Consider the following 23,145-nt stretch of genomic DNA (forward strand, 5'->3'; position numbering starts at 1 on the left):
GGGCCACCAGGGCAGTGGGGCAGGGCCACGGCAGCAGCACTGGCAACACCAAGTGCTGCTGCTGCTGGGCACAGCTGCGGGGCCAGCACTGATCTGCCCCCAGCTCTGCACACAGACATTGCTGCTGCAGCTCCAGAGAAGGCAACAAAAGGGCATCTCTGCAGAAAACTCTGCTGGGAGATCCTTTAGTTCCTTTAAAGCCACCAGGAGCGCAGCCCCTCATTGGCACAGTCTGTGGGCTCAGGGAAGGTGGAGAGAAAGAAAATGAGAAACGGCCCAAACACTGATATTTAATTATGGACAATATGAAAAACCTAAAAAAAAGGGGAAAAAGACCACAACCAAACCAACAAGAAATATCAAAAATTACTTTTATTACAAGTGATTTGCAAACACTGGCCAGCAGTTTAGTGTTTCTGAAAGCATCCAGTCATCAGTGTCCACACCGCAGCCTTCAGCTCCTGGTTCCTCAGGCTGTAGATGAGGGGGTTCAGGGCTGGAGGCACCACTGAGTACAGAAGTGACAGGGCCAGATCCAGGGATGGGAACGACATGGAGGGGGGCTTCAGGTAGGCAAACATGCCAGTGCTGATGAACAGGGAGACCACAGCCAGGTGAGGGAGGCAGGTGGAAAAGGCTTTGTGCCGTCCCTGCTCAGAGGGGATCCTCAGCACAGTCCTGAAGATCTGCACATAGGAGAAAACAATGAACACAAAACAACTGAAATTGAAACACACAGTGACAGCAAGAAGCCCAAGTTCCCTGAGGTAGGATTTGGAGCAGGAGAGTTTGAGGATCTGGGGCACCTCACAGAAGAACTGGCCCAGGGCATTGCCATGGCACAGGGGCAGGGAAAATGCATTGGCTGTGTGCAGCAGAGCAGTGAGAAAGGCACTGGCCCAGGCAGCTGCTGCCATGTGGGCACAAGCTCTGCTGCCCAGGAGGGTCCCGTAGTGCAGGGGTTTGCAGATGGACACGTAGCGGTCGTAGCACATGATGGTCAAAAGGAAATACTCTGTTATAGCATAGAAAACAAAAAAAAATACTTGGGCAGCACATCCAGTGTAGGAGATGTCCCTGGTGTCCCAGAGGGAATTGTGCATGGCTTTGGGGACAGTGGTGCAGATGGAGCCCAGGTCGCTGAGGGCCAGGTTGAGCAGGAAGAAGAACATGGGCGTGTGCAGGTGGTGGCCGCAGGCTACAGTGCTGATGATGAGGCCGTTGGCCAGGAGGGCAGCCAGGGAGATGCCCAGCAAGAGGCAGAAGTGCAGGAGCTGCAGCTGCCGCGTGTCTGCCAATGCCAGCAGGAGGAAGTGCCTGATGGAGCTGCTGTTGGACATTTGCTGGGGCTGCACTTGGGGACCTGTTCATGGAGAAAGGACAGTGATAGGTCAGGAGAGGCTGCTTGGAGCCAAACCTGGGCCATTCCCTGTAAACAGTCCCTACAGCTGGGACTCACCCAGCCTTGTTCCTGCTCTGGGAAATCATTTGGCTGCAATCAGAGCACAATCACACTCCCAGGTCACCCTGGGATAAACCAGCCCCTGCCCAGATCAGAGGATCACTGAATGTCTCACCCTCCCTAAAGGTCTCTGGGCAAGGTCTCAGCACCCCCTTGTGCCAAGGACACTCACTGTTCACTTGGCAAACCCAGCAGCATTTCCTCAGCTCTGGCGGCTCTGCCCTTCCCCGTGGGACATTCAGGGAACTCCCAGAGGCTCTGGCACAGATTTGCACCCAGGAGGGCAGCTCAGAGCTTGGAAGGGCACAGCAAGGAAATCCCTGGCTGTGCCCTTGATGGGATCTCAGGGAGGGGGCTCAGCTCATTCCCCTTTCCCATGGACTGCTTTGCCCACAGCCCCACAGGTGCCAGGGAAACTTGGACACCCCATTCCCTTGGACAGCCCTGCCTGGCAGGAATGCCAAGGGCAGTGCCTGACTCAGCTGCTGCAAATGCCAGAGCCTCCCTGAGAGCAGCAGATAGCAGTGACAATATCAGGGCAGGGCAGAACCAAGAGAAGATGTTGTGGTGCTGCGCCTGAGAGGGCAGGGCAGAGACAGCCGGGACCTCAAGACACTGTTCCCGTTCCCAGCTGTGCCCGGCAACTCCCACACACCAACCGTGCCCTCATCCTGCCCCAGCACTGCTCTCTTCAGCCCCCTCTCCTTCCCTGAGCATCTCCCTGGGCCTGGACATTCCCTCCTGAGAGGAGCCTTGTCCCTGTCAGTGCTCACAGAGCCCATCCCAGCCTGTGTGCCCTGGCCGGGGCCCTACAGAAACCTGCCTGTGTGCAGGGCCCTGGCTGGGGCAGGCTCTGTGTGCAGCTGGGCAAGGGCAGCTCAGGAGAGCCCTGCTGGGCCCTGCAGAGGTGATGCTGCTGCTGTCCAGGGCTGAGGAGTGGCTGAGGGCCCTTTGGGAGGCTCCCAGCAGAGAGACTGACCAGCTTAAGTCACAGTTCTGGAGTCTCCGTAAGTGTTTAAACATTACTTTGATGATCCTGTGTGTCCCTTTCAACTCAGAATGTACTGGGATTCTGGGATTACAATTCCTGTTCTGCTTCTCTCATCCCCCTGTTTTCTATAATCCAAAGAGAAAAAAAAAAAAAAAACAACACTTGCAACAGTATTAGAACAGTAAAGTAAAAACCAGACATTTATTGGAAGCTTCCAGGTGTCCCAGTGGGGATGGGGCACACCCGGGGCCTAATTTAAATGATTTATTAAGGATGATTAATTAGGATATTTAACATGAAAATCCAATAGGAGATTCGGTTTCCCTAGTTACACACCCCTGGTACAACCTGTTGGATTAGGTCCAAAGGCTTCTTTGTCAAAAATATTTGTTGTGACTATTCACATTCTGGTCAATTTAAAAAATGTTCCTATAGGTCCTCTTCCTGATAATAGGACTACACAGTATTTCAGGAATATATTTAGACAGTCTAAAATGTCTATTTTTCTAAAATCTAAGAGAAAAGTTAGGAAACATACTAGAGCTAATTAAGGATTATGGTTATATAAGTATATAATAGTAGTTTAATACAGTTAGTGAAGAGTTTATTAGAGTAAGGATTATAGTTTTATAACTATATAATAGTAATTTACAGAGCTATGAATACATTCAGAATGTATAAAAAGCAAAAATCTTTTTGTCATCACCCCAAATTTCCCATCCTTCTCCAAGTAGGAAATTGAAAACACTCTCAGGAAAGCTTCTGATCTTTCCAGCAATCCCTGGCTTACCTGCTTTGGGAAGTGTCCTCCGGAGCTGTGCCCAGGCTGGTCTGGAGCTGGGAGCAGCCCTGCCCCACTCAGCCCCTCTCAGCAGCAGGCCCTGCCCTGCTCAGGGTGGCTCCTTCCCCCCACAGCTTCTCCCCAGCACTGGGAGCAGCTCCCTGGGCCAGCTGAGAGCTGTCCCTGGCAGGCAGCAGAGTCCCTGCCCCAGCACAGCACCCTGGGCTGCAGGACCCTGCTCTGCAGGACAGCCCTGGGCACCCCTGGCTGCAGCCCCGGCTGCTCAGCCCTGCAGCAGAGCCTGGCAACAGGAGCTGCCTTGGGCTGTGCCTGGGCTGGGGCAGCAGGGAAAGCCAGCCCTGCCCTGGGGCCACAGCCCTGCCCTGGAGCACCTCTGAGAGTCCTCCTGAAAGGTTCTAAAAGCTGTGGGATATGCCAGCTCCAGGAGATCCCTGCAGGAACTGCAGCTTCTCTTCCCACAGCCAGGGAATGACTGTTTCAAATCTGGAATGATTTCTGCTCTAGTGAGCCCTGAGTGAGCTCTGCTCTGTGCTCCCAGCCCAGGCTGAGTTTAACCCCTCTGTGCCCTGTGCTGTGCCTGGGGTGGCTGCAGGCAGTGCCCCAGCCCTGCTGGGCTGTGCACAGGAGCTGCTCCTGGCCACAGCTGTCTCTCTGCAGCGCTGCCCTTGCCAGGAGCTGCCTCTGTGCCATGAACCTCTGTGCAGGTTTTTCAAAGGACTTTGGGTTTGGCTTTTCCCTTGGAGTCTCTGAGTGGTTTGTGCAATCATGGCCTCCAATTATCTGCTGTAATTAGTCCCTGGAGAGGCTTTGTCAGTAACAGCACTCAGTGGGGCTCATTAATGCTTGAGGGTACTTCATTTATTTTAAGGTACTTGGTGTTTTCCTTTTGATACAGACTCTGTGAGAGGTTTGTGCAATCATGGCCCCAATTATCTGCTTTAATGAGTCCCTTGAGAGCTTTGTACTGAAACTTAGTGGTGCTCATTAATACTTTGAGGTACTCAAGGTTTTTAAAGGTATTTTAAGGATTTAAGGATACTTTTAAGTACTTTTAAGGATTTTCCTTTCCACACTGAGTCTCTGAGAGGTTTATGTGCCATCCTGGCCTCCAAATCTCTCCTCCAAAGAGTCCATGAGGAGTCTGTGTTGAGGATGGACCTCATTAGGACCCATCCATACTTTGAGACACTTTGGGTGTTTCCTCTGACTTTTCCTCCTGGAAAGGTGTGGTGGTTTGACCAGGAAGAAGTGGGAATTCTGGTATGCTGTGGTCAAACCAATGGGTGCTTGGATTTTGATATTGGCACCTGGTGTAGCCAGTGGGTTTTTGGACACACCTCTGAGAACACACAGCGGTTAAAAGCAGAGCTTCGGCTCTGGGAGGCTCTCTTGGGACTTCGAGGGACGGAGGTCGGATCTCCCTTCCCCCGTCCAGCCGCTGCTGCTCGGCGGAGGAGGGGCAGCCATGTGGTAGGCCTGGGCCTGGACAGAGATGGGTGAGGAGGCCCTGGAGGATGGAAGGGTGGAGAGCAACAAGAGACATCAGGCAGCCATTCCCCCCCCCGGAGAGAGAGAGGGAGAGCCGGCGAGGATGAATGTGATAGCAGCCGGCCCAGGAGGAGAAAGGGGGGGAATGCAGCAAGGGAGGAGGTGCTGGCCGGAGCAGCAGCAAGTGTGGGAGTGCCGGAGTTCTGGGACAGGCAGAGACTGAATTTTTAACCCCTTTCTTTCATGACTGGGACCTCGCAATAATGCTGATCCTCCTCAGAGCTGAATAAGAAGAGAAATAAGAGATGAGATAACCAAGGACCTGGCCCGAAGGATGTGGAGAAGGCTGGCTGAGTGGAGAGAGAGATGATTGGAGTGGCCTTTTGGCTGGACTTTTCTTGTGTAGCCATAGACTCAGTTTTATTCCTGTGACACAGAGACTGCATTTAGGGGGAGGCAGTGCCTCAGAACCAGGAGGGTTCATTGTGGGGACCCCTCAGCCCCAGGGGGTTGGAAAAAAATGGGGGGGACAGATGTCCCAAAGCAGAGACTGTGCCTTTTTGGAGTGAGACAAGGCATCCTTAACAGACAACCCTAAAAGCAGCTCTGGTCCATGCACAGTGGTGAGAGCACTGGCATGGAAGGAAGATGTCACAAGCAGCAAAAGGACTTTCCGGGCGGTGCTGAGTGACATGGAAGCACACGAGGTTTCAGCGTGTTTCCAGGGGAAGCCTATGGTGCAAGAAGGACTCCTCTTCTCTTCATGGACTGAAGTTTGAGTATTCTAAAGGGTGGTGCCAGACTGGGCAGTTGGTGATTTGGGGGAATGTATTGGATTGGGAAATTTTTTGGGTGATGGGGAGGAGGAAAGTGTTTTTTGTAAGGTTTTCAATTTTTTTCTCTTATAGTTTTTTTTCCTTCTTTTCTTGTAGTTTAGGTAATAAAGTTTCCTTCATGTTTAAGCTGGAGCCTGCTTTGCTTATTCCTGGTCACATCTCACAGCACACACCAAGGAGAAGGTATACTCATGGGGGCACTGGCTCTGTGCCAGGCCCAAACCATGACAGGTGTTTTGAACAGATGTTTATCAGCCTTTGTCACTGTATTCCTGAACTGAAGAACTCAAGAAAGTAGAGGTCTCTGGAGGAGTAAAATTTGTTAGCAGTCTCCGAGTGGCTGAGGATTCATCCTCATCAGAGCAGCAATGAACAGAAATGGGCACAGCTTTGTGGCTGCCCAGCTCTGGGATGAGCCCTGGGCCTGGAGCAGGAGCAGCTCTTGAGAGCCCCAGGGCCGGGGCTCTTGTGCTGCCCTGGGCAGATGGGATGGCAGCAGGGGCTGCAGAGCTCTCAGCACCTCAGCCCGAGGGGAGCAGGGCAGCCAGGGAGCCTCCTTTGGCCTTGGCCATGCACCTTCCCCCCTGGCTGGGGCTGAGTCCTGTGGCAGCTGCAGCTGCTGCTGTGCCCTTGCCAGGGGCTGAGGCCGTGGGGCAGTGCCCAGAGCAGCCTGGCCTGAGCAGAGCTGTGGGGCCAGAGGCGGCTGGGCTGGGCTGGGGAGAGGCCCTTGGTGCTGCCCAGAGCTCAGGGCAGCTGGCAGAGCTAGCAGGGAGCTGGGCTGGGCTCAGAGAGTCTGGCCCAGAAACCATCAGTGTCCATCTCAGCCTGGCTGAGCGTGCAGGGGCAGGACTCAGGCCAGGCCTTGTGGGGCAGGGCCAGCACCTGTGCAAGGCATTGCAAACAGGCAAGTGGCCCAGAGAGGAGGCTGCTCTGTGTCCTTGGAGGCATGGACAGAGCAGGGAGGGGACCCAGGACATTTGTCATGGCAAGCCTCTGTGCCCATGTGTTGACAGCCCTGGCTGCTGAGTCCAGCTTTGGCCTGGGCTGAGTTTGGCTGTGGCCCAGCTCCATCCTCCTGCGGGGCTCAGGGCCTGTTTCTGGCCATGGCCAGCCCTGGCTGCCTCTCTGCTGGCCCAGAGGCCGGCAGGGCCCGAGGCAGGGCTGTCTGTGCAGCCTCACAGTTGCTGTGGCTACCTTATTTCTTGTTGGGGTTTTGTAGTCTCCTGTTTTCCTGTTTGGTAGTTGTTGTGGTTTGGTTTTGTTAGAGTGGGGCCGATGGGAAGGGGGTTCAGCCTGGGGAGGCGGGAAGGGGCTCGGCCCATGGCGGGGTTGCCTGGTTTGGCTTGGTTTGGTTTGGTTTGGTTGAGATGGGGGGTGGGACCAGGGTTCACTACTTCTTTGTTGACTGGAAAAGAAAGAGGAGGTTCCTGGGCTTTTTCATTTTAAACATTTGTGATTCACAGAGGGGTATTCAGTGTCTCAGTGGTTAACCAGATTGTCAGTTACACAAAAAGTTTTGTACTACTTTTTAAAATTCTTCTCATGTCAAACTACGACAGACATTCAATCAACATAAAACACTTCTCAAAGCATTGACTTGGCCCATTCAACTTCACAAACTCTAAGCCTGTTCAATGGATTGTTAATCAAAATTTGCAGGAGCACAGAAACAGAAGAAGACACAGAAAGAGAGAAATACAAAAAAGATACAGAGAGGCACACACACAGCTGCCAACTCCTGGATTCCAGCACTGTTCAGATGGAAATTCCAAGAAGAGGTAGAGTCAAGATGTGTGCTTGCCTTGTGGTCAGCCTTCAATACCCCTTGGTTTTCCTGGGTCCTTCCCCCAGGTGGGACTTGGGCTCATTTGGTTCCTCAGGAGCTGGGCTGGGGCTGCAGAGGTGGCTGTGGAGCATTGCCTGTGCTGTGCCAGGGACTGGCAGACACTGCTGGGCTGGGATAGAGGCTCTGGGAGGATTGGGGTTCCAGGGCAGGGCAAGACTGGACCTGCCTCTTCCTCCCCCTCACATGAAATGTTTTGAGCCAACAATCTCCTCCAGTCTCTCACAATGGACCATGTTGGAGGTCGAAATCCCAATTCTGGCCTTGGGCACATGGATGAGAAGGGCAGTTCTATTCCATAGCACAGAGCCCCAGTGTTTAGAAGGCAGTTGAGAGCCTCACTAGGCCTAGGCCGGCCAGACTTGTCATGAATGGTAGATTTTGTCTGGAAGCATTCTTTGGACATAGGGAATTTTGGAGGTGGAAGCCCAATATTGGCCATGAGTGCCTGGAGAAGCAGGACAGTTCTTTCCCATAGGAAGGAAAGCACGCTGCCTTCCCCAGTGTTTCGAGGACCGATCTGAGGTGACCCTTGTGAAACCACGGCCAGCCAGACTTGTCCTGGCCATATTCCTATGGGAACAATCTCTGGATATAAGGAAATTTGGAGGTAAAATCTCAATTCTGGCCATGGGTGCCTGGAGGAGGAGAAGAGTTCTTTTCCATGGCAAGAAAAGCATGGAATCCCAGTGTTTCAGCAGCAGATGAGAAGAGATCCTTAACATGGCAAGGTCAGCTGGACCAGTCCAGTGGCTCCTGGGAGGCCAAACCAGCCAGACCTGCTCTGTGTTCCCTTGGTTTTGTTGGGCCCCATAGAGCCAAAATGGATTCATGAGAACCCACAGTGCCAAAATGGTGACTTGTTTCCATAGGGTCCCACAGTGTCACAATGGTCCCTTGATTACAAGAAGTCCTGTAGCGTCACAACGGACCTTTGGTGCAATGCGGTCCCACAGTGTCACAATGGCCCCTAGGTTCCAGAAGGCTCTGCAGTGTCACAATGGTCCCAATGATTCCATGAGGCCTTGCAGTGTCACAATGGTGTCTGTGGTACCCCAGACCCCCACAATGTCATGTGACTCCTCTGTCCACGAGCCCTGCAATGTCACAATGGACTTTTGGACCCTGGGGGTTTGCAGGGTCACAATGGTCTCCTTTGGCTCTACAGTGTCACAATGGACCATTGACGACAGGAGACCCCTCTGTGTCACCCTGAAACTTTGGTTCCATGCATCCCTGCAGTGTCACAATAGTCTCCTTTGGTTCCACAGTGTCACAATCGACCACTGATGACACGAGGCCCTGCAATGTCACAATGGACCTTTGGTTCCATGAGGCTGTGAAGTTTCTTAATGGTGTCTGCATGGTTCCATGAGGCCTTGTTATGTCACGATGGACCTTTGGCTCCATGGAGTCTCGCAGTGTCACAATGGTCCTTTGGTTCCATGACACCCCAAAGTGTCACAATGGCCTCAATGCTTCCATAAGGATCCGCAGTGTCACAGTGGTCTCTTGGTTTGATGGAGCCTCTCAGTGTCACAATTATCCCTACATTCCATGGAGCCACACAGCATCAATATGGACCCCTTGGTTCCATGAGGCCCAGCAATGTCACAGTGCTCTCCATGATTACATGAGGCCCCACAGTGTCACAATGGTCCCTTGGTCTCACAGGGCCCCACAGTGTCACAATGGTCCCTTGGTTCCATGGGCCCTGTGCTGCTGCATTCCCCCCTCCCGTTCTCAGGCTGCCCTGCCAGCTGAGAAATGCTCCTTGGGCCTCAGCCTTGGCCAACAGCCCCTGGGCTCAGCTCCTCTGCAGCTCATCACAAACACTCTCTGCTCCAGGAACTGCTGCTGCCCAACCAGCCCCTGGTTTCTGTAGGAGCAGCCCTGGGAGCTGTTTGTGTTCCCTCAGTGGCACAACATCCCTGTATTCACATTGCCAAAGAAAGCTGTTGGTGCCAAGTGGGGCCAGGATGAACCATTGCTGGGCCTTAAGCCCCTCTCTTGGAACCCTACAAACAGTGCTCCAAAAGGAGCCCTTGGAACTCTCCTGGGCCAGCGACTCCCTCTGAGTGGGGCCTCTCCCAGCTGGGAACTCTCCCGTTTGATGCACTTGTGGATCCCCAACAACGATGGAGCCTGGGCCGATATCCACACTCCTCCAGGCTCAACCCTTCACCCGCTGGGGAGATGCCAAAGCATCCACAGGGAGCATTTCCTGCCCTCAGGGGAATTTCTCACAGGTGCCTTGCACTGACTCTTTGTGTCTGTGTGCACACAGGAGTGCCTGTGCTGGGGAAATGTGGCAGAAATGCTGCTCTCTGAGGGGCTTGAGTGCCTTGGATAGCTGAGTCAGTCAGGCCTTTAGGAAAGGTTAAAACATGAGGTCAAAGCTAAGTTGAATGTTCCTAAGAGTTGTTCTTTTCCTAAGGTGTTATGTTTAATATAAATTGTAAGCTGGGTTAAATATTGCTCTTATTCCTCTGTTAAATTGCTAAGTCATACCTTCTAGGTTAGGTTAAATACTTTAAGCATTGTGCTTTTGCTAAATTGTGAAGCTGAAGGTACCAGTTAAGGTTAAAGTGTAAGTTAAGTGCTGTTAAGTTTGAGCTCTGTTAAGTTTTTAGCCCGTATTACTTTTATCATTGCCCTCACTGTCCTTGTGTAACACACACACAGAGGGAGGTTCATTTATGGTTTGATTGCGTGGATTTGGTTTGGTTTTGTTGTTGCTTTGTTTCCCTGGTGTGCCTGAAGTGTCCAGTCAGGAGCAGAGTGACTCTTGCCAAGGAACTTCGCAGTGCTGTCCCTTTATATTAAATCTGGTTTTTGCTGATCCCTTGCTGGGGATTTTTTCAGCGCTCTCAAGGCCTCATTGGTAACAGGGTGAAGGAGCCCTGGCCCAGGCTCTGGCCCTGGGGGACACGGGGACGCTGCCGGGGGGTCCCTGTCCCCCTGTCCCACCCCCAGGGCCCCGGCCCCCCGTCCCCGTGTCAGGCTCTGGGGTCGATCTCGTGGAACATCCTCTGGGGGAGGCTGCAGGGCCGGGGGGACCCTGGGGGACCCGGGGGGACAGGGGACCCCGCTGTGCACGATCAGGGTTGGACTGCTCTGGGGGGAGCTGTGAGGGGGGCTGGGGCAGAGTGACCTCCCCAGGGACCTCACACAGACCCTGTGATGTCACACTGCCATCTCTGTGACCTCACACAGCCCCTGTGATGTCATAGACCCAACTCTGAGCTGTCACCCTGTGATGTGATACAGCTGCTCTGATTTGGTGGTGTTCACAAGGGTCCCAGGACAAGGGAAAAGACAAGAATCATGACTCCATATTTCAAAAGGTTCATTTATCATTTTGTGATATATATTATATTAAAAGAAAATGATATATTAAAACTATACTTAAATGATAGAAGAAAGTATTTCATCAGAAGGCTAGCAAGGAGTAGAAAGGAATGGAATGATTATAAAATCTTGTGACTCACCAGGTATTCTGAGACAGTCCTGTGATTGGCCAATAATTAGAAACAACCTCGTGAGACCAATCAAAGATATACCTGTTTCATTCCACAGCAGCAGATAACGATTGTTTACCTTTTGTTTCTAAGGCCTCTCAGCTTCTCAGGAGAAAAATCCTGGCAAAGGATTTTTCATAAAATATGTCCGTGACACTCTGTAATGCCACAGAAGGCTCTGTGATATCACACAATCACACCGTGACATCATAGTCTGTTTTGTGATGTCACAGCCAGTTCTGTGATGTTACTTAGTCACCCAGTGATGTCACAACCCACTCTCTGGTTTCACAGAGCCACCCTCTATGATGGTAGAGTCTGGACTATGGCATCACATCCTACTCCATGACAACACAGCGAGCTCTGTGATGTACCAATCCCCTCAGTGATGTCACAAAACCCTCTATATGATGTCATACTGCCACTCTGTAATGTCACAGCACACACTTTGACATCACAGCCTGCTCCATGGAGCCATAGAGCCATGCTATGATGTCACAACTTGCTGTGATGTCACACAATGCCCTCCATGTTGCTGTAGCTGCTTGGTGACCTCACACAGCCCACTCTGTGCTGTCACACAGCCCCTTGCTGACATCACAGCTGCTATGTGCCCCTGTGACACAGCCACAGAGGTGCTTCTGTGACACAGACCCCTCTGGGACACCCACAGCCCCTGCCAGTGCTGAGCCCCTGTGAGCTTTGTCTGTGCCCTGTTGGTGTCCCTGAGGGGCCCTGGCAGTGCCCCAGCCCTGCTGGGCTGTGCACAGGAGCTGCTTCTGGCCAGAGCTGTCTCTCTGCAGCGCTGCCCTTGCCAGGAGCTGCCTCTGGGCCAGGAGCCCGGCCCAGCTCAGCAGCACAGACACAGCACAGGGACTTTAATGAACCTCTGGGGCTTTGCTGCTCTTTGCATCAGACTCAGTCCCTCAGAGAGGGCTCCAAAATTTTCTCAAGAGCTCAAAGTGAGATTGAAACACTGAAGTTTCTTGTAGTTTCAGTAGATCCCTGTGAGGCACAAGATTGACAAAGGGTCCCCAGGTTCCAGTTAGAGGAGAGAACTGGTGGCAGTGACGACAATTTGGAGCAAGCAGGGGAAAGGTGTTTCTGATGCTGAGAAAACCTGTGCCTCTGTCCCTGCAGGCTGTCGGCATCCCCCAGCTGCCCTACCTGGCTGGTCCCTTCCTTTGCTGACAGCTCTGCCTCCTGCCTGCCCCTGCCTGCCCACACAAAGCCTTGGGCTGCTCCAGGCTCCTTCTGGGGGATGTGCTGCACCACAGCCCTGCCCTGGGAGGGAAATTCCTTTCTGCTGCTGCCCAGGCTGGGCCTCCCCAGCTCCCTATGGAATAAATCTTTCTTTCGCTGGCAGTTCTCTACTATGTCAGAAAGATCCACCATCCCTGAAACCACCCTTCAGTCCCTCCCAGGGCTCTCCTCTGTTGTCCTCAGTCTCCACCCCTGTGAGAGCCCGCAGAGCTCCTGTGTCCCTATACAGTGGTCATGTGCTTGAGGCCATAGGTGCCTGGACAAGAGGCACAGTTCTTTTCCGTAGGAAGGAAACCACAGAATCCCAGGGTTTGAAGGCAGATGAGAAGAAGTCACCAGAGGCCAAGGCAAGCCAGACCTGTCTGTCCTTGCAGCTTTTGTCTGAAAGCAGCCTTTGGGTATATAGGGAGTTTTGGGGGTGGAATTCCATTTTAGCCATGGGTTCCTGGACTGGCATGACTGTTCTCCATAGGAAAGAAAGGTGGAGCCCCAGTGTTTCAAAGGCTGATTAGAGGCAGCCCCAAGGAGGCCAAGGCCAGCCAGACCTGTGGTCAGGGAGGAATCCTTGGATAGACAGAATTTGGGGTGCCAAAGCCCATTTTTATCTACAGGCATCACGACAAGAAGGACAGTTCTTTTCCATAGGAAGGAAAGTGCAGAACCCCAGTGTTTCAAAGGCAGATGAGATCTGGCCCTCAGGAAACCAAAAGAACCTGGACAAGGCTGGCAGCTTTTGTCTGGGATATATCCTTGGATATAAGGAATTTTGGAGGCTGATTCTCAGTTTTGGCCATGGATGCCTGGATTTGAGAGATGTTTTTTTCCATGAGAAGAAAAGCACAGGCCCCCAGTGTTTTGAAAGCAGATGAGAGGTGGCCACCAAGAGGCCAAGGCCAGCACAGAGTGGGTTGTGTGAGGTCACAGGTAGGGCTATGACAGCACAGAGTTTGTTGTGTGAGGTCACTGAGCAGCTACAGCATCATAGAGGGGATTCTGTGACATCACAAAGCAGGCAGTGACATCATGGCATGGCTGGATGACATCATAGAGCTGGCTTTGCAGTCAAACTGTGTGTGCTGTGACATTACAGAGTGGCAGTATGACATCACAGAGGGGGTTTTGTGACTTCACTGAAGGGTTGTGGCATCACGCAGCTGTCTGTGAGATCATAGAGTAGGGAGTGAGGCCATGGAGCAGACCCTCCCATAATAGAGGGTGGCTCTGTGACATCAGAGAGTAGGTTGTTACATCACTGGGTGGCTGTGTAACATCACAGAGCAGGCTGCAACATCACAGAACAGACTGTGCCATCACATCATGACTTTCTGCCATCATAGAGTCTTCTGTGACATCGCAGTGCAGCGGCATGACATTCCAGGGTAACATCCCAGAGCTGGCTCTGTGACATCACAAGGGCACTGTGTGATGTCCCAGAGTGGGATGTGTCATCACAGATGGCTGTGTGACATAGCAAAAGGGCTGTGTGGCATCATAGGGGGCTGTGACATCACAGAGATGTCTGTGTGACATCACAGGGGTAATGTGTCATCTCAGGGGCTGTGTGACATCACAGGATGCTGTGTGACATCACAGGGGCTGTGTGAGGGTACTGGGGAGGTCACTCTGCCCCGGCCCCCTCACAGCTCCCCCCAGAGCAGTCCAACCCTGATCGTGCACAGCGGGGTCCCCTGTCCCCCAGGGTCCCCCCGGCCCTGCAGCCTCCCCCAGAGGATGTTCCACGAGATCGACCCCAGAGCCTGACACGGGGACGGGGGGCCGGGGCCCTGGGGGTGGCACAGGGGGACAGGGACCCCCCGGCAGCGTCCCCGTGTCCCCCAGAACCAGAGCCTGGGCCAGGGCTCCTTCACCCTGTTACCAATGAGGCCTTGAGAGCGCTGAAAAAATCCCCAGCAAGGGATCAGCAAAAACCAGATTTAATATAAAGGGACAGCACCGCAAAGTTCCTTGGCAAGAGTCACTCTGCTCCTGACTGGACACTTCAGGCACACCAGGGAAACAAAGCAACAACAAAACCAAACCAAATCCACGCAATCAAACCAAAAATGAACCAAGAACTGTCCCTGTGTGTGTGTGTGACACAAGTACAGTGAGGGCAATGATAAAGGGAATATGGCCTAAAACATTTCAGAGCTCAAGTTTAACAGCACTTAAGTTATACTCTGACCTTCTACCTTTGACTTCATAATTTAGCAGAAGAACAGCACTTAACAGTATTTAGCTTAACTTATAACCTATGAATTAGCAATTAAAAAGAGGAATAATACTTAACAATATTTAACTTAGCTTATAACTTATATTAAACTTAACAACCTAGAAAAAGAACAACTCTTAGCAGCATTTAACTTCACTTAGACCTCATGACTTAACCTTACCTCTACGCCTGACTGACTCAGCTATCCAAGGCACTCAAGCCCCTCAGAGAGCAGCATTTCTGCCACATTTCCCCAGCACAGGCACTCCTGTGTGCACACAGACACAAAGAGTCAGTGCAAGGCACCTGTGAGAAATCCCCATGAGGGCAGGGAATGCTCTCTGTGGATCCTTTGGCACCTCCCCAGTGGGTGAAGGGTTGAGCCTGGAGGATCAGGGAGATCAGCCCAGGCTCTGTTGTTTTTGGGGATCCCTGAATGCAGCAAACCAGAGAGTTCCTTGCTGGGAGAGGCCCCACTCAGAGGGAGTGGCTGGCCCAGAAGAGCTCCAAGGGCTCCTTTTGGAGCGCTGTTTGCAGGGCCCCAAGAGAGTGGCTTCAGTCACAGCAATGGTTCATCCTGGCCCCACTTGGCACCAACAGCTTTCTTTGGCAGTGTGAGAAGAGGGATGTTGTGCCACTGAGGGAACAAAAACAGTTCCCAGGGCTGCTCCTAAAGGAACCAGGAGCTGGTATGGCAGCAGACAGTGGCTGGAGCAGAGAGTGTTTGTGATGAGCTACAGAGGAGCTGAGCCCAGGGGCTGTTGGCCAAGGCCGAGGCCCAAGGAGCATTTCTCAGCTGGCAGGACAGCCTGAGAAGGGAAGGGGGGAATGCAGCAGCACAGGGCCCATGGAACCAAGGGACCATTGTGACACTGGGGCCTCATGTAATCATGGAGAGCACTGTGACATTGCTGAGCCTCATGAAACTCAGAGGACACAAACAGTTGAGTTTCCTTTTAAATGTCTCCTTGAGAGAGTTGTTTGGGAGATGAGAGTCAGGGCTTGTTTGTCCTGCTTGGCACAGCCCTGGCAGGGCTTTCCCAGCCACATTCCACACACCATTTCCCAGCTGGAGCCGCTGCTGCCTCTGAGTTGTGCTGCCCCAGCCCCAGGGACGCTCTCCTTGTCTGCCCATTCCCCCACCGCCTCTGGGCAGGGATGGCCTCAGTGGGGGCTGCTGACATCCTCAGCACCTTGGAGGCTGCTGCTGAATTTTCCTGCTCCAGAGGCTTGTTCAGCCTTCAGCTCTTCAGTGCAGGAATTCAGTGTCCCAGAACTCATTAACATTCAGAACACCTGACCAAGCAAAGCCTCTGGGGATAATTTGATTTTAATTTTCAAATCATTTGTGGTTAGGTAAATCTCAGTAGTGTATTCAATGTGAATACATGATATTAAAAAAGACAGTGAGAAGAGATTCTTTAGATCCTGTTTAGGTTTGTTTTCCTGTTAATTCATTGATATCTGCAGTCTCCAATTGACACTGAATCCAGGTACCTCGTCATGCAGTTTGAATAGATATGAAAATCAAGACCCTTCATGGCTGACAATCAATCAGACTCTGTCCCTACCCCCACCCCACCATTTCCCCCATCCAAGCCCTGGCACTCAGAGCAGCCTTGTGCAAATCTGAGCTCCCTCCAGCCCAGGCTGCACCTTTGCTTTCAGCTCCTTGGCTCCAACTCCCACCTGCTTTCCTTGGAGAAGGAGCTGCCCGAGACACAGAGGGATGTTCATTTCTTGTCAGCCAACAAAGCCAAGGGAAGGCACAGCTCCATCAAATGCAAAAGTCATTCTTCTCCCTGGTTCCACCCTGCCCGTGATCCCCACAGCCTGTCTGTTTCCTTCATCCCTCCATCGCAAGGGACTTTCTGGGACAAGGGAGCTCAGCTCTGGGGCCATACTAAAACTACTTTCAGACAAACATGGTTCTATGATAGATACAAAAACAATTAGTTATTCTATCAGGATTCTCATCCTAGAGTGGGGGCAAAACAGCTCCAACAATTCCTGATTTGCAAAGCTGTCAATCCTGGATGGACAAAGGAGATCAGGCTGCTTTTGGTGCTGAGGAAATGCTGAAAGCAGCCTGACTCATTTCATCTCCAGCTGTCCTGGCTCATCTCCCCTCTTTTCCCTTCCACCAATTGGCTTTTGTCTCCCCCAGGCCCCCTGTGAAGAGCCTGGCTCTGTGTTCTCCATCCCCTCCTCGCTGGCACTGCCAGGCTGGCATGAGGAGCCCCTCAGCCTTCCCTGCTCTAGGCTGGACAAGCCCAGCTCCCTCAGCCTCTGCTCACAGCCCAAGGGCTCCAGCCCCACCTTGGAGGCCCTTCCCAGACCATCCACCAGTTGCTAGACATCCTTCCTGCTCTGGGGAATCCAATCCAGGCCACAGTGACCTGGATAATCCCAGTCCTTGCTGTCCTGGTCACACAGCCCTGGCCCCTTGTTCCCCTGTCAGGCTCTGGGGTGGATCCTGTGGAACATCCTTTGGTGGAGGCTGTGGCTCCAGTTGGGCCGGGGGGATCCCCGGGGGACAGGGACCCTGCTGGGCATGAACAGCATTGGACTTGTTGGGAGAAACTGTAAGGGGGAGCTGGGGCAGAGTGACCAACCCAGTGACCTGACACAGCCCTGCTGGGATGTCACACAGCCCCTCTGGGATGTCACAGCCTGCTCTGTGATGTCACAGCCCATTCTCTGATGTCACACAGCTGATCTCAAATGTTACAGACAACTCTGTGATGTCATAGTCTGCTCTGTTATGTCAGACCTCTGCCCTGTGATGTGACAGAGATGGCCTATGATGTCACAGCTCCTCCATGACCGCACATCCCCCACTCTGTGATATCACCGCCCACTCTGTGACTCTATGTTACCAGATGACAAATTGTCTACACCCAGTAAGCTGACACCTGGAGCTTGTTCTCTAAAACCCCAGGCCTGTGGAATCCACACAATGCCCATTGTGTGAGAAGGGAACTGGAAGTTCAGCAGCCTCAGTGTCCTCCCAGCTCAGCCAGGCCCACGGGAACATTGGGGTCCACGAGCACCAGGGACCACCAGAGAGACCCCCAGGAGAGAAGAACACATGGGTTAAGGGGAGGGGAAATATGTTAATGATTTTGGGGAAATGATTATCACATGTGTGAAAAAGAATAGAAAATCACCAAATTTGCAGATAACACGAAGCTGGATCTGAGTGTGGATCTGCTGCAGGGTTGGAGGGCTCTGCAGAGGGACCTGGACAGGCTGGATCCATGGCCCAAATCCAACAAGGTGAGGTTTAACAAGTCCAAGTGCCGGGTCCTGCACTTTGGCCACAACAACCCCTGCAGCTCTACAGGCTGGGCACAGAGGGGCTGGACAGCAGCCAGGCAGAAAGGGACGTGCAGGGACTGATGGACAGCAGGCTGGGCATGAGGCAGCAGTGTGCCCAGGTGGGCAAGGAAGCCAATGGCTCCTGGCCTGGATCAGGAAATGGGGTGGCCAGCAGGAGCAGGGCAGGGATTCTTCCCCTGTGCTCAGCACTGCTTGGGCAGCACCTCGAGTGCTGTTTGCAGTTCTGGGGCCCCCAATTTAGGAAGGACATGGAGGGGCTGGAGCGTGTCCAGAGAAGGGCAACAAGGCTGGGGAGGGGTCTGGAACACAAGTCCTGTGAGGAGCAGCTGAAGGAGCTGGGGTTGTTTATCCTGGAGGAGCCCCGGGGAAGAAGGGGCAGTGTCAGGGCACAGGTTAGACTTGATGATCTCCATGGCCTGTTCCACCCTTGAGGATTCTGGGATTCTCTGAAAGCACCCTTGCAGCAGTTGCAGGATGAGCCCTGGGCCTCCTCTTCAGCAGCTCCAGCAGCCCAGGTCCCTCAGCTTCTCCTGCCAGCCCCAAAGCCCATCCTGTCAGTCCTGCAGAGCCTCTGCAGCTCCTCCTCACTGCCCAGAACAGGGAGCCCCAGAGCCAGACACAGCAGCCCAGATGTGCCCCCCTGGCCTGGGGTGTCTCTGGCAAGGGAGCAGCACCAGGCACTGCAGGAGCCTGCAGACAATTCCTGCAGCACTTGCAGGATGATCCTGCTGCCCAGGGACGTTTCCATGGTGCCAAGTCAGGAACTGCAATGGGGAGTGGGGCCAGAGGAAAGGGCAAACAGGGATGGGCTGTTTGCAGGGAAAGGAACAGGGGTGGGAAACAACAAGATATTTGTAGCAGGAAGAGTAAAGAAAACAAAGGTGAAGCCAAGGAAATGCTCAGGGCAGTTTGGGGGTGGCTTCCAGGAAGCCCTGGCTCTGAGCAACAGCGTCTGCATTGGGACAGGAAACTCCCAGCTGATGGGAACAAACTTTCTGGCTGACTGCAGAGGCCAGGACAAAGCTGAGTGGTTTCCCTGGGGTCCCCCAGCCCTTGCTGGCCCCAAGGGCTGATGGCATTTGTGCTCCCTCAGGTTCATGTCCCCACACCAACAGCATGGGGGTGCTCCCCCTGCTCTGTGCAATGCAAACAGGGGCTCCTCAGCCAGTGCTGTCCTGTCTGTGCCTGTGAGGATGGGTCACCTGTGTGAGCTGGGAAGAGGCCAGAGCTGCAGAGGGGGATGTTGTTGGCAGCTCCATCAGGACGCTGTGGGACGCTGCCCTGGGCTGTCCAGCAAATTTGGGATGGATCAGCGCCTGCTCTGCTGCTCCTTCCCGTCTCCCCCATGGCCCTTGCACAGCACCAGCCATGCTGTTTTCCCGCAGCCTGCCCACGGCCAGCCTGGGGCTGCTCACGGGGGTTTTTTTGCTGAGCATTGGCCTGGGTGTGTTCTTGAGAGAGCCTGGGCAAGGACCCTGGAGCCCCCAGGCCCTGGCCTGACGCGTCAGTGCCTCCCCAGCCGTGCCCATGGCCTGTCCTGCTGCATCCCTGGCACTGCCACCCCCAGGGCTGTGCCCAGCCCTGAGAGCAGTCAGGCCCTACAGCAACACCAGGGCCACCAGGGCAGCGGGGCAGGGCCACGGCAGCAGCACTGGCAACACCAAGTGCTGCTACTGCTAGGCACAGCTGCTGGGCCAGCACTGATCTGCCCCCAGCTCTGCACACAGACATTGCTGCTGCAGCTCCAGAGAAGGCAACAAAAGGGGGATCTCTGCAGAAAACTTTGCTGGGAGATCCTTTAGTTCATTTAAAGCCACCAAGAGTGCAGCCCCTCATTGACGCAGTCTGTGTCCACAGGGAAGGTAGAGAGAAACAAAATGAGAAATGGCACAAACAATGACATTTCTTTTTTGGACAATATGAAAAAAGAAAAACAACGTAAAAGATCCCCAAAATGAAGCCAACAAGAGTATAAAAAATTACTTTTATTGCAAGTGATTTGCAACAGTTAGCCAGCAGTTTAATAGTCCTGAAACCATCCAGTCATCAGTGTCCACACTGCAGCCTTGAGCTCCTGGTTCCTCAGGCTTTAGATGAGAGGGTTCAGGGCTGGAGGCACCACCGAGTACAGAACTGACAGGGCCAGATCCAGGGATGGGGAGGACATGGAAGGGGGCTTCAGGTGAGCAAATGTGAAAGTGCTGATGAGCAGGGAGACCACAGCCAGGTGAGGGAGGCAGGTGGAAAAAGGCTTTGTGCCGTCCCTGCTCAGAGGGGATCCTCAGCACAGCCCTGAAGATCTGCACATAGGAGAAAACAATGAACACAAAACAAGGAAATACCAAAAAGGCACTAACTGCAATGAACTCAAATTCCCTGAGGTTGGAGTGTGAGCAAGAGAGCTTAAGGATCTGTGGGATTTCGCAGAAGAATTGGCCCAGGGCATTGCCATGGCACAGGGGTAGGGAAAATATATTGGCCGTGTGCAGCAGAGCATGGAGAAAGGCACTGGCCCAGGCAGCTGCTGCCATGTGGGCACAAGCTCTGCTGCCCAGGAGGGTCCCGTAGTGCAGGGGTTTGCAGATGGACACGTAGCGGTCGTAGCACATGATGGTAAGGAGGGAAAGCTCTGCTGAGAGGAAGAACATAAAGAAAAATAGCTGTGCAGCACATCCTTTGTAGGAGATGGTCCTGGTATTCCAGAGGGAATTGTGCATGACTTTGGGGACAGTGGTGCAGATGCAGCCCAGGTCACTGAGGGCCAGGTTGAGCAGGACGAAGAACATGGGCGTGTGTAGGTTGTGGCTGCAGGCTACGGCACTGATGATGAGGCCGTTGCCCAGGAGGGCAGCCAGGGAGATGCCCAGCAAGAGGCAGAAGTGCAGGAGCTGCAGCTGCCGTGTGTCTGCCAATGCCAGCAGGAGGAAGTGCCTGATGGAGCTGCTGTTGGACATTTCCTGTGCCTTGGCATGGGGATCTGTAAAAAAGTAATCATGGGATAGTTGGGTTTGGGGAGGACTTTAAATACCCCAGCACAGCTTGGGGGCACTTTCCCCCCACTGCCTGCCCAGGGCTCTGCTGCCTGGAGTTGTCCCTGCCAGCAGCTGCTTCCCTGTGCCCAGGGCTGGGCCCTGCCAGTGCTGCCAGAGCCCAGCCCAGCCCTGGGGGCTCAGCTCTGCCCTGCAGACCCCTCCCAGATCAGGCACTGCCCAGGGGCATCTCTGGCTTTGCAGGCTCTGAGGGCAATGACAGAGCAAAGCGACACTGATGCTGCCTGTGAGGGGACTTATGGTGATATCTGTCACAGCCTGGTTTTTAACATCTGTGACAGATTTTATTTATCTTTCTCAACCTGAACTGAGAGATGAATATCTATGGGGAATTTCCCATCCAGTCAACTCAGAGCAGTAGATTTAAAAAGCAGGATTTTCCCTTTCATGCAGTCCCTGCCTCTCTAAGCACCCTTTACAATCTACGTGGAAATGTTCTGCAGTTAAATGCCATGCTGGGAGCAGTCCTGAACAATGCAGCATCCACCCCACACAAGGAGAACACTTCCAAGCCTTACCAGCTGTCTCCTCCCACCCAGATCTTGTTCCCCAGTGCTGGGAGCCGCTGCCAGGGCTGGCTGAGAGCTGTCCCTGGCAGGCAGCAGAGTCCCTGCCCCAACACAGCGCCCTGGGCTGCAGGACCCTGCACTGCTGGAACGACCGGGGCACCTCTGGTTTCTCTGCTCAAGAGAAAATCAGAGAATGTACTCACAGAGTCTGTAGGCATTGGGATGTTCCAGATTTAGGAGATGGCTCCAGGAGCTGCAGCTGCATTGTCCTGCAGCCAGAGGTTCCTGTTCCAAGGGCTGGCAGTGATTGTGCCCCAGGCACTTCTCAGCACCTTCCCAGCCCTGACTGATTGAAGCTCTCTGTGCCTCTGTGCTGTGCCCGGGGTGGCTGCAGGCAGTGCCCCAGCCCTGCTGGGCTAGCAGAAGAGCTGCTCATCAATAGAAATGTGTTTTTGAAGCTTTGCTTGGTTACCAGGAGCTGCCTCTGTGCCAGGTTAAACTCAGCAGAACAGACAGAGCACAAGAACTTTAATGAGCCTCTGGGGCTTTGTGCTCAGGCCCTGAACATCAGTCCCTGAGAGGGAGCTGAAGAAACCTCTGCAGAACTCCAAGCCAGAATCCAACTCCAAACTTTCTTGGACCTTTAATGGGTCCCACTGAGGGACAGGACAGAGAAAGTGTCCCCAGGCCCCAGGCAGAGCAGTGAACTGGAGGCAGTGATGACAGGTGGGGACAAAGAGAAGCCAAGTCTTGGTGCCCTGGGGCACAGTAGCAGGGTCTGTGCCACCAAGGGCTCTGAGGAGACACCTTGTCCTGAGGGTCTGGGGCCTCCTGGCACAGCCCCAGCCAGGCTGGGCACTGTCAGCCCCTTGTCCTGCCCTCAGCACCAACCCCAGCCCACATCCCAGTGGCCTCAAGGATCTGCTGGAAGGAGTCCCTGGGAAGCCTTGCTCAGGAATGGCCCTGGGGGCTCCTGAATGCTCCCTGAAGGGATTGTAGGTTTTTGAAAGCACTTTGGGTTTGGCTTTTGCCTTGGGCTTTCAGAGAGGCTTGTGCAATCCTAGCCTCCAATTATGCACTTTAATTAGTCCCTGGAGAGGCTTTGTCAGTAACAACACTCAGTGGGGCTCATTAATACTTCAGGGTTCTTCAGTTATTTTAAGGTACTTGATTTTTCCCTTTTGATACAGACTCTGTGAGAGGTTTGTACAGTCATGGCCCCGTTATCTGCTTTAATGAGTCCCTTAAGAGCTTTGTACTGACACTCAGTGGGGCTCATTAATGCCTTGAGATATACAAGGTTTTTAAGGTACTGTATGGATTAAAAAATACTTTTAGGTACTTGTACGCATTTTACTTCCCAAACTGAGTCTCTGAGAGGTTTTTGTGCCATCCTGGCCTCCAGTTCTCTCCTTCAAGGAGTCCATGAGGAGCCTGTGTTGGGTATCTTCCCCCTTTCTCTTTTAAAACAAAGATGGAACTGAGAGAGTTTTGTAAGACCTAATAAAAGCAACCAAATAAACATGGGACAATTAACAATACAACAACAACCACTAATAGATATAATAGTCCTCTTTTAGCTAGACCTCATCCAACCCTTTTTTCCCTTCGATTGGAAGAATTTATTGAACCAGTCTTTGTTTCCCACTTGAAGCTTCTTGAACCCTTCCTTCAGTACCTGAATGCTCTTGTGGATTGACTCGCTGTGGCTGGAGAGGTTCATGCAACACATGTCCTCAGAGTCTACACAGTCATGCCCATGTGCCCAGAGTAAATATTCTATAGCTGTTCTGCACAGTGGCATGTCTGATGGTCTCTATGTCTGA

The 23,145-nt window shown here is 53.1% G+C and overlaps 1 protein-coding gene and 1 pseudogene across 1 annotated transcript; both read right to left on the minus strand.

The window, feature by feature from the left end:
- Nucleotides 1–407: 407 nt before the first annotated feature.
- LOC131571874 (olfactory receptor 14A16-like) lies at nucleotides 408–1,340 on the minus strand. The gene has a single exon (XM_058824628.1). It carries the CDS (start codon nucleotides 1,338–1,340, stop codon nucleotides 408–410), a length of 933 nt encoding a protein of 310 aa, XP_058680611.1.
- Nucleotides 1,341–19,849: 18,509 nt separating this feature from the next.
- On the minus strand, nucleotides 19,850–20,333 carry LOC131571834 (olfactory receptor 14J1-like; annotated as a pseudogene).
- Between the last annotated feature and the right edge of the window lie 2,812 nt (nucleotides 20,334–23,145).

The sequence above is a fragment of the Ammospiza caudacuta genome, unplaced genomic scaffold, assembly GCF_027887145.1.
Source record: "Ammospiza caudacuta isolate bAmmCau1 unplaced genomic scaffold, bAmmCau1.pri scaffold_39, whole genome shotgun sequence".
NCBI lineage: Eukaryota > Metazoa > Chordata > Aves > Passeriformes > Passerellidae > Ammospiza > Ammospiza caudacuta.

Excerpts from the sequence above, each read along its gene's own strand:
- LOC131571874 (XM_058824628.1), bottom strand. The coding sequence starts at position 1,340 with ATGTCCAACAGCAGCTCCATCAGGCACTTCCTCCTGCTGGCATTGGCA.